Here is a 10,476-nt window from a genome sequence, read left to right on the forward strand (position 1 = left end):
AAATAAGCAACGATGGGTAGAATGCAAATCGGGAGGCATCTTTTTGTGAAAAAGTTGAAAATAGTGTGCCTTATTGCACCCGAAGAGATTTGGGCCAAAGTCCAAAAGAGTGCAATTTGGCACTTCAAAAGTGCCAAATGGCACTCTTGAGTGCTGATCTCACTTTTTCGTTTGGGTGTGTTTTGGACTCCTTTTTTGGACTATCTGGCCTTTTGCCCTTATATTGTTTAATTTTTTTTTTTTTTTAGCAATTTGTCCTTGTTTGCAAACTATATAGGGGCGTGCCCCTGTTTCGATATTCAATTACCATAAAATCAAGTTTTAATGAAATACTCGATTCGTAGAAAATCAAGTTATGCCCGATCAACCTTAAAAAAAAAAAAAAAAAAAAAAAATTGCATAGAACTCGAATTTCAGAAAATCGAGTTCCATGCAAAAAGTTTTTTATAAGTGGGAGCCCTAGAGTGGCATTTTTATGCCTTATAGTGATATTTTAAAGCCCTATAGTGGTGTTTTGCTGCAAATTTTTTTTTTTTTTTATAAGTGTGATCACCCCATACCAGGTTCAAGGAGTCCTATAGTGGAGTTTGTAAGCCTTATAGTGACGTTTTAAAGCCCTATAGCGGTGTTTTCCTGTAATTTTTTTTATAAGTGTGATCCCAAGTTTAGGGAGCACTATAGTGGCGTTTTTAAGCCCTATAATGACGTTTTAAAGCTCTATAGCGACATTTTAAAGCTCTATAGCAGTGTTTTCCTGCAAAAAAAAAAATTATAAGTGTTATCACCCATCAGGAAGTCCTATAGTGGCGTTTTTGAATTGAATTTCAATAAACTCGAGTTCCATGCTTTTTTTTTAAAATTTTTTTAATTAATTTTTTTTTTTAGTTTGATCGGTCATAACTCGATTTTTTACGAATCGAGTATTTCATAAAAACTCGATTTTAAGGTAATCGAGTATTGAAACAGGGGCACCTATATAGTTTCGAAATAGGGGCATATTGCTAATTTTTTTTTTTTTTTTAATTAAGGGCAAAAGGCCAAATAGTCCCTCCTTTTTTAGGTTTTCTTGAATCGGGCCTTGCACTTAGACTTGTTTCCAATTTGTATTCTAATATTTTTACCTCTTTTCTGGATAATTTAGGTCTTTTTAAGAACAATTATCTTGTAGATAGACACCCTAAAATAAATTTTGATAAAGTTCAGATGATTTTATTGTTATCCAATTATCCCCTTCATTCCTATGCAAAAAAATCCTATTTTAGACACTAATTATCAACCAATCACAAAATTATTTAATTAATTTTAATTTTTTAACCAATCAGAATTAATTTAAATTAATCATGCATGGTCAACTCTGCCTAGACATAATGCATGCTGATCATGCAAACTTAATCATGCAATATCTTTCGATCCAATGGAAACTAGACACATCGTTGTGACTGTTAGAATCTCAAGATCATTTTTATAATATGCAATGAATGAATTAATACATGCAATCATGATTTTGGGGTACATGGATGGTCATTCCAGTCATCTTCCGTGATTAAATCATGGGTGCAAAATCAAGTGTCTATAATGAGGGTCGGCCAGGTTATCAAAATCCTTGATCTCTTGAGCAAAAGCAAAGGTAGTCCGAACTTGGTTACGGTATTGATTCTCCAACTCAGGACAATCAGAAGCTGTAAAACCAAGAGAGAACTAATGATATATAGGTAAATGTTAGATGAAGGAATCAAGAAAAATGATACAAGGTACGCACCAAGTGGTGGAACTTCCCATTTCCACAATAACCTCGGGACTTTGCCCCATAGCTCATCAGACAAGGTTTCCCAGCTAGTTCCAGAGATATATATATATATATCGTGATTTCCAGTCAAGAAAGGAGAAGGGAAACCTAAAGACGACCCTAGATTTTCTGTCCTAGGGTAAAAGCTCAAAATACCCATAATGGGTGGAGGGCTTTAGACAATATAAATATAAAAATTCGTTCAACGTTTTCATGTCCCCTTCACAGGCGGACATCTAAATCGACATGCAACTAACAATTGTCCTCCAAGCGTTAGACCAGGGGCAACTTGGAAATTAGAACGAAGTTTCATAATGAATGGGTGGATGAGAAAACAAAGGCCACACAGAAAAGCAGCTTCATAGAAGCACACTTCACTGTGGGCAAAAGTGCAAGCCTTTTCGCTAGAACAAGGCAAGCGAGTGAAGGTACCTTTGGGAAATTGAAACCTTTTCCTAAATCCTTTCAAATGCTTCCTTTTAAAGAGCAAGACTCGAAGAGAGCGTGTAAAAGGGTTGAAGAAGAGGACGAGGGCAGTTTTGATACAACCGTGTCAACCTCCTTACCCAGGGATTTAGCATTTGATGATAACCCTGTTTCTAACTCACTCAATCTAACATCATCCTCCCTATACTCTATGGTGGTCATCTCTAAATGGTGTTTGATCAAAGAGTGGCGAATCAAAGGATAAACGGTAAGAAAAACAGGTTTGAAAGCAGTAAAATTAGATATGAATAGACCTGCCTAAGGATGTCGACTAGAAGAGTATTCAAGGTAGACTCCTAATCTAGCAAAGAAGAAGGAGATAGAAGGACACTCTTGTCTAGTGAAATCAAAATCAACCATCAAGAGAGCATAAAGAAAAGAGACCTTACCAGGGAGAAAAAAGGTTTGAAGTTTGAAATTCTTCAGAGCTTCAAGTGTAGGGAAAATAAGGCATAAGAAAGGGAATGGTTTTTTTCTAAAAAAAAGGAAAACCAAAGTTAAGGCGTGCCAAAATCTAGGAGATTTTGCACATACCACAAGTAGAAGGAAGACACATGTCCATCATCTGACAAAGAAGTTGTTTCACATTTATTGTGAAAGAAAAGTATCGAGAAACGAAAAAATACGAATTGTCACAACTGATCATATTCCTATGCTCATCTAGGATTTGGATGACAAAGGAATAAAGGGGGCAATTGACAAGTAGTGAATAAATGGTCGTCCATTCCAATGGACGACCATAAGCACATTGAAGTAAAAAATAATTCCACTTGAAGAGTAGTGATTAAATGGTCATCTGTTCCAATGGACGACCGTAAGCACATTAAAGTCAGAAGTAACTCCACCAATCCAGCTAGCAATGAGTAATGGCAAGAGGGCTGTTACAAAAGTCTTGAGAGCTGCTGCCCAGACGTTATGAACACTCATTTAAGGAGAGACTTAATTGCCATTAATGCCGCAATTCATTTAGGTACAATGTTAAGGGGAGATCAATGGACAAATGCATTAACTTGAGTACTGGTTATATAAAGCCAACTAATTCAAGTAAGTGATCTCATTCACATATCATACTGTGGCATATGCTATAGATTCTTGAAAAAAGAGATTATCTAGCTTAAGTATTGGAGAACCCTTGGCTAGTACCACCCCGGTGTCTTTCACCTTTATTCTCTTTGTTTAAATAGGATATTAAGTGTGTCCATTGACATCGACAAGGAACATACTGATGAGGTGATTTTGTGCTTCATCAGCATTGCTGAATGGAAAATTCTTAGGTATTCCGAGAGTATGGATAAATAGAATTCCTTCCTCTCACATTCATAGTGGACCTCACTACGAATTTAATGAGTAAATTCCAGTATAAATGTAAGAGGAGAGAATACTATTCTCCGTGTTTTGGAAGTACGATATTACCCTCTTGAATGAACAAAATAGCTTTAATCAATGCTAAATATTTTTTTAATAAATTAAAATTTTAATTAAGTTTACTATTGGATTATATTTTCTTTCTATAGCTTTCATACTTGTAAGGTTTCAAGATGATTAAGGACTTAAAAAGCTATAACTACTTTATTTATAACATGTTTAAATTTCAAGTTTTTGTATTTTAAAATTATGCTTAAAAGATGAACCTTTTTAATCTAGTAGTAAATAAAATTTTATTGGTACAAAATTTGGCATACATAAAACATAGAGAACATGTAATCTAACAATGAGATTTTCAAAACTTTAATCTAATATAAAGTAGTTATTAGGTAACATAATAACCATAAAGTTACATCTTATATATATATATATATATATAAATAAAGAGTAACCATGGCTGCCTGAACCTCGGTTTATCACATTTGGATGGGACAAATTCGATTTGGGAAGAATACAAGCTTCACAGAAACAAATTAGTGAATGTAATATTTGATCGTACAAGCAGGCAATGAGCTCCCTCTAAATACATGGGTATTGTATAGCTAATTCAGTTGATTTGGAAGTTTTACTTTAAAGCTCTCTTTGGGCGAGGATTCCTTTATCGTTTGTTTCTTAGGTTTATTTTGGAGCCTATACGGAAAGTATTTGACTAATCCTCTGTTTCAATAAAATTGCTCTGTGAACATACCCAGGTTGCAATCCATCATCTATACAATTTCTGATATGATTACGACACAAAATTTTACTGCAACATTATTTTCGACGAATGAATCCAGATGCAATGTTAACAAAGATCGCTGCAACCCGCAAGGCAAGAAAATAAATGACTTTGTGGGGAACTGAAGTTAAATATTGAAGCAATGGCAAGGTCAAAAAGAACAACCAGGTGACAATTTGGATAGATCCAATGGCTGAAACTAGCAGCACATGGGAGTCTGGGAGTGGGACTGTAATAACCAAGCAACTATCAGCTCCTAAACTTCTAAAAACAAGGTTTACATACAAAGATATAGAGTGACTTGAAGGGAGCTCTAGTGGAGAAACGGAGATGAAAAGGAGTCTAATACAACCTACATCAAACTACCAAAAATAGCTACTGAACTTGCTCAATAATTCTAAATGTGGACACTTGAGGTACATGAAGGTCAATATGAGCAAACTCGAGCTCTTTGCCCTTCTCTCTCTTCCAAAACAATCACAGATGAGTTAGCATCTCTCTCTGCCAGACATCTTTTGTAGGGCGCAAACCCCTTCATAGACTTGCAGGGGTTAATCCTCCCTTTAGTTTCTTGAAACTGAGAATCAACAGCATCTAAATTCTTCCCTTCATTTTCAACTTCACTAGCTGATACAGAGTTTGACCCACTACAAGATTTTTCCTTTAGAATATCTCTCTCTTTCGTTTTTTCTTCTACGCAAGAATATGTAGGTATTTGAACTGAAGTTTGGTTATACGAGGGAAGGTGATAATATGGCAGGCCTTGGTACAAAGCCAACCATGGCAGAGAAGCATAAGGGTTGGCTTCTGCAGAGTTGGTGTTCTCTTTCTGATGTTCCACGCATTGAACTGGGGCTCGGCATGGCAATAATCTCCAATCACAGTTAACTATTTCCAGTGATAAATGTGTGTCTAATTGGTTTGAAGGTAATGTTTCAGGAAGCTTCTCAGTATCAATGTCAAGATTCACTAGAATAGTCTTAGATGTTGGTGAGTCAATATTCTCTGCACCTGGAGAACATGGTTTCTGGGAATCTGTTACCAAGACTGTCCTTCCAAAAAGCTTGATACTCGAGACAATTGCTCCCATGGCTTCATCTCCGTCAGTACTTAAAGTTTCCTTGGAAGCTGATTCAAATTTCTGTAACTTCATAATGGCAAATGAAACCACAGAGTCAGACTTTTGCTTAGGACATAGATTAATAAATACAATCCAACTTGGACTAAGTTGAAGATTAATATGACAGTTTCATTGTACCATGGACAAATTTCTCCAACGTTGATGAAAAAGGTACTTACTCTCTCGTCTTGGACAGAGGAATTCACCATCATGTGTTCATTCTCTTTCTCAACAGTGGCTAAGCTGATTGAGTGCATGTCAGTTGTGCATGACATTGGCGAAGGACAAACATTGTGCTGCTCTGAAATTGCAGACCCTAATGCATCTGACCCAACTGCAGAAAAAACAGAAGTGGGAGATTCGGTATCTTTCTCAGCCACCAATGAATTTGGGGATGGAGACCTCTCAGATTGATCTGCAACTGATATTCCATTAAGAGAATCAACCAATTTACGTGGGTAAGGATGCAAGGGTTTCCTCTTTGGCCGTGGAGGAGGAATCTCAACTGGTTCAATGGAGCTCTCAGAGCTACTACTGGAAGCCCGGACCACCTGAAGCCAATAGGAGAAAACAAATTAACACAGAGGGTACATGCTAACTAGACAAACAACACACACAAAAAAGTGTTAGCATGCGTAGAATTGTAATTGATCTAACTTAGTTTTATGATGACATGTATGCATTACAATAGGAACCATACACTAAAATATAAAGCATTAAACCTTAGAGAAGAATTTTTGAGCATGACTTCGAATCTGAACAGCAGTTTTGGTGCCTATATGTGCTGCATTAAGACGAGCAAGTTCACTTCGATTGAACAGCCAACATATGCAAAAAATTATTGTGAAAAAAATCATCCTACACCAAGCTTACCTTCAATTTGACGCCAACCCCGACCATACAGCTTTAAGGCTTCAAGAAACTTTTGATGCTCTTCTTCTGTCCATTTTTCTCTTTGTTTTGTAATCGTGTAAGGTTTCCTTACCTGTTCAAATATGAAAAAACATAGGAAAAGATCTAAGGCCATTGAGTAACTAATAAGCCTTCCAGCAAAACTATTCCAAAAGAAAAGCAGAGTATAAAAGTATGGATGGAGAGATTGTAACCTTAACAGCTGTTTCAGATTTCACACTGCCATCAGGATGGTAGTTATCAGCGTTTGATGTTGTTAGTTCATTTTGTCCCTATTTTAGAAAATGAACAAAAATCCGTAAAGATTTCTTCTGGGAAAATGAAATCAAATGAGTAATATAATTTTTTTTTTTTAAATTATTTATTTACTTATTGATAGTTATAATCCTTTTTTAGAGATCAGGTCTTGTACAATGACAAGCTCCTTCCATCAAAAAGCCACTAACTGGGTTCGAGTTGGGGAATCAGCCTCTTCAAAATAATTGGGAGTAAAGTAGGAGTTTCTTACACGAGGTACAATCTTTTTTAACAGTTAAAATTCTTTAGTAACTTCAAATGAAGAGTAAGGGCAACTGCTGAAAATGAAATATTGAATTGGAAGTGAGCCACCGAGCTCAAACCTTGTTTTAAAAATTAAAATAGTATTGGGTGTTTCCATGATTGGAAAGCATAGACATGAAATGAACAATCTTAGACTTGGGTTGCATAGCTAGTTCACTCAGGTAAAGGATTTTATGCAATTATGGGTGAAGACTAAAGTATGCTACAATTGCATCAACAAATGGATTTGTAATTTTCAACAGAGCAAGAAAATTTCTTGTCTTTTGCGACATAAAAAAGAGGGTGAATCTCAATCAACATACACAGCCCATTAAAAAAAATAATAATAATAATAAATAGTGCCAAATCCTCTTTTTTTTTTTGGTTAATTTGTGCCCAAGCATTTAAATACTAACAGAAATCTTCCAATTAATAGCAATAAATACCTGAATATCCATTGGTAGAAAGATCAGGACAAGTCCTCTCTCAAAGAAATAGTTTTAATTCAACAGAGCTGCAATAATGATTTCTAATGTTTCATGATTTCCCTTCAATATTAAGCAATATAGAAGAAAAAAATAACCCAAAAAGGAAAATAATAATAATAATAACTGCAACCACTTATAACATAGAAGATCAATGAGAATTGAAGAAACTCACCGTGGGAAATATAAGCAAAAGTGATTCCTGGGACAAATCGAAAGAAAGGCCCAACAGCTAGATAGATTCCTCGGATTGTCCGAATGAAAACAGAATCCCAGGAAAAAGGAAGAAACAACCGTTCTTCTGAGGTACTATGAAATCCCAGAATCAATCGAGAACCCAATGAAAGGAAAATCACTCTCTCTCTCTCTCTCTCTCTCTCTGCACTTAACGAGTAAGGAAGGAGAGAAGGGAAAAATATGCGAACATTTCCAATTTATTAAATACAAAACAAAAGAAAAGTAGGCCTGGGTTGCCTTGCCACGTCGGAACTCTTTTGCTTTTTTCTTTTGGACAGAAATTTCGAGAACGAGGCCCTGGAATCTTGTGGCTCAAAACGCTTCACACGCGGCATCCTTCTATGGTGTCTGTCTTCCACTTTTCCCTTTTTATTATATTATTTCCTTTTTTGTGCGAATATTAGTGGACCAGATGCGCTGTACCGTAATCCTATATAGAGTTCACGCATAAGTAAGGCCTTATTTTATTTTATTTTATTTTAACTGAAAATAGAATTTCTTTTCTTTTCAGTTATTATTTGCACTTTTGCGAGTGGGTGTCGGTAAAAGCGTTTGGATTTTTTACAAATCTATATCATTCCTTGATTTTTAAAACCAATTGCATGTTTTATAATTTTGAATTGTGATGTCATAATAAAGTCACATTGAAAATTTGTTATGGATTAATAAATTCTAGTTAATGAAAACTACATTACAGTAATTTAATCATTAGTGTGCAAATATAATTTCAATCCAGCTCTATTACTATCCACCGCTCATCAAATTTACACTACTCGTAGAAGTTATTATCTATATTACTATTTATGAGATTTCTCAAAAAAAAAAATATATATATATATATATAAAAGGGCTTTCCCTGTTCGAAGTTTAAATAATATAAATAAACATGTAAAATTACTAATTTTAAAACTTCTAAATTTTAAATAAATTAAAAAAAGCAATTTACCAACAAACCATTTTTCTTTAATTTTTTTTTATCATTTATTCTTTTGAACATATCCACTCTCATATTTCTACTAATTTTATACTTCCAATAACAAATACTTACTTTATTCTACATGTCTCTCTATCTTTATCATCTTTTTTTTATACTTCTTCAAATTCTAAGAAACAAATCCAACTTTGCACATCTATTATCAGGTTCACACAAATTTTAAAGGAAGACAATCACTTAAAACTCAATTAAGAATGTATAAACATACTATTTGTTTTTTTTTTTAATTATTATTATTAAATTTCATTAAAATGTTTTGTCTTTCTTTTTGTCTTACTTTCTCTAATTGCTCCCAAAGAAAAAAAAAGTCTCATTTCACGCACAAAGCGCAACAAGTATTTATTTTATTAGCAATAAACTTATCTTCTTATAGTTCATTGTAGTCAACAGTGTTGCTACTCAATTTTACTCAATTAATATCTCTTGGTGTTTTTAAGAGAGAAGTTCAGAATTTAAATTCTCTCATTCCAACTATTAATACATCAAAATAAAGAAAAAAAAAAGTTCATTGTATAAAATATACTTAATCACAACTTTATATTGGTCCTTTAATTTTGGATAGTATTATAAAAAAAAAAAAAATAGATATGTTATAAAAGATATGAAATACTCATTTTGGCAGTGAAATAATACATGACTAGTCTAGTTTAGAGAAATTGGTCATTAATATTAATTATGATGCTATAGTTGGCTATGACAGATCTTATTTTTCTATTGTGGCTAGATATTAATGAGGGGCGTTGGTTTTTACACTTTCATAAGAGCATTAGTATTAGGGAATGCTAATGCCATATGTAAGGTGTATTTAGCATTTCAAGCCCCAAAATATATTGCATTAAGGAATGCTAAAGGTAAGTATTGTAAATTTTTTTGCAATGCTGCTACAATGCAATTCCAAAAATGGAATTGCACTGTAGTAGTATTGTAAAAATAATAATAATATTTTATTCTCACCTTATTCGAACTTTCTCTCTCCTTTCTCTCATTTTCTCTGTTCTCTTCTCTCTTTCTCATCTGCTCTCTCCTCTCTTCAGACCAAAACACCATCCTCTGCCCAACATCAACATCACACATCACAGTAGCTTATTTTTTTTCTGGTGGGTTGTGATCTGGCGAGTTATGTGGTTGCTTTTTTTTTTTTTTTTTGGCGTGGGTGACGGCGTGGGTCACTGTGGTTGTTGTGGGTCATTGTGGTGGTTGTAGTGGTTTTTTTTTTTTTTTTTTTTGTGTGCTGTGACCGGTGCTTAAAGGAAGAGGTGGGTATGGCTGAAGTGGGTTGTGGGTCATGGTTGGGTCTGGTGTTTGGGTCATTGGTCGTGGTTGGGTTGTGGCTGAAGTGGGTTGTTGGTCGTCGGAGATCACCAGTGTCGGTGAGGTCATGGCGAGATCGGCGTGGGTCACCGCATGGTTGCTTGGTTCTTTTGGCTTCTACCTTTCTGATGGTTTTTTTTTTTTTTTTAAATGGGTTTTTGTTCCAGTGAGATTTTGGTGGGCAGTGGGCAGTGGTGGCGTGGTGGGCATGTGGAGGGGCGTGGGTTTCTGATCGATGGCTTGGGGGGTGGGTGTGGTGGCCGTTGTTGGCTCCAACTAGTTTGATGGTTTGTGTGTGTGTGTGGCTCTGTTGATGGTTTGTGTTTATGTGTGTGTGGTGATGGGTTTGGATAGGTTGATCGGTGTATCATGGGTTTCTGTGTGTGTGTGGCTTTGTGTGTTGAATCGGTGCTAGAGGTTGAGGGAGAAAGAGAGGGAAAAAAAATGACTGTTGGAAAGCCC

The 10,476-nt window shown here is 35.2% G+C and overlaps 1 protein-coding gene across 2 annotated transcripts; it reads right to left on the minus strand.

Moving 5' to 3' along the window:
• Positions 1-4,525: 4,525 nt before the first annotated feature.
• On the minus strand, positions 4,526-7,967 carry LOC112008714 (protein REVEILLE 7). Of its 2 annotated transcripts, none has more exons than XM_024041045.2 (7): positions 7,648-7,967; positions 7,434-7,501; positions 6,642-6,719; positions 6,409-6,520; positions 6,258-6,319; positions 5,715-6,086; positions 4,526-5,556 (listed from the first exon to the last, which is right to left on the minus strand). In XM_024041045.2, the coding sequence occupies exons 2-7, from the start codon at positions 7,443-7,445 to the stop codon at positions 4,843-4,845; spliced, it is 1,350 nt and encodes a 449-aa protein (XP_023896813.2). In that variant the 5' UTR covers positions 7,446-7,501; positions 7,648-7,967; the 3' UTR covers positions 4,526-4,842. The 2 variants fall into 2 exon arrangements, with proteins under 2 accessions (XP_023896813.2, XP_023896812.2); XM_024041044.2 differs by having other exon boundaries at positions 4,526-5,562; positions 7,648-7,961.
• Between the last annotated feature and the right edge of the window lie 2,509 nt (positions 7,968-10,476).

The sequence above is a fragment of the Quercus suber genome, unplaced genomic scaffold (genome assembly GCF_002906115.3).
Source record: "Quercus suber isolate HL8 unplaced genomic scaffold, Cork oak 2.0 scaffold_81, whole genome shotgun sequence".
Classification (NCBI taxonomy): Eukaryota; Viridiplantae; Streptophyta; class Magnoliopsida; order Fagales; family Fagaceae; genus Quercus; species Quercus suber.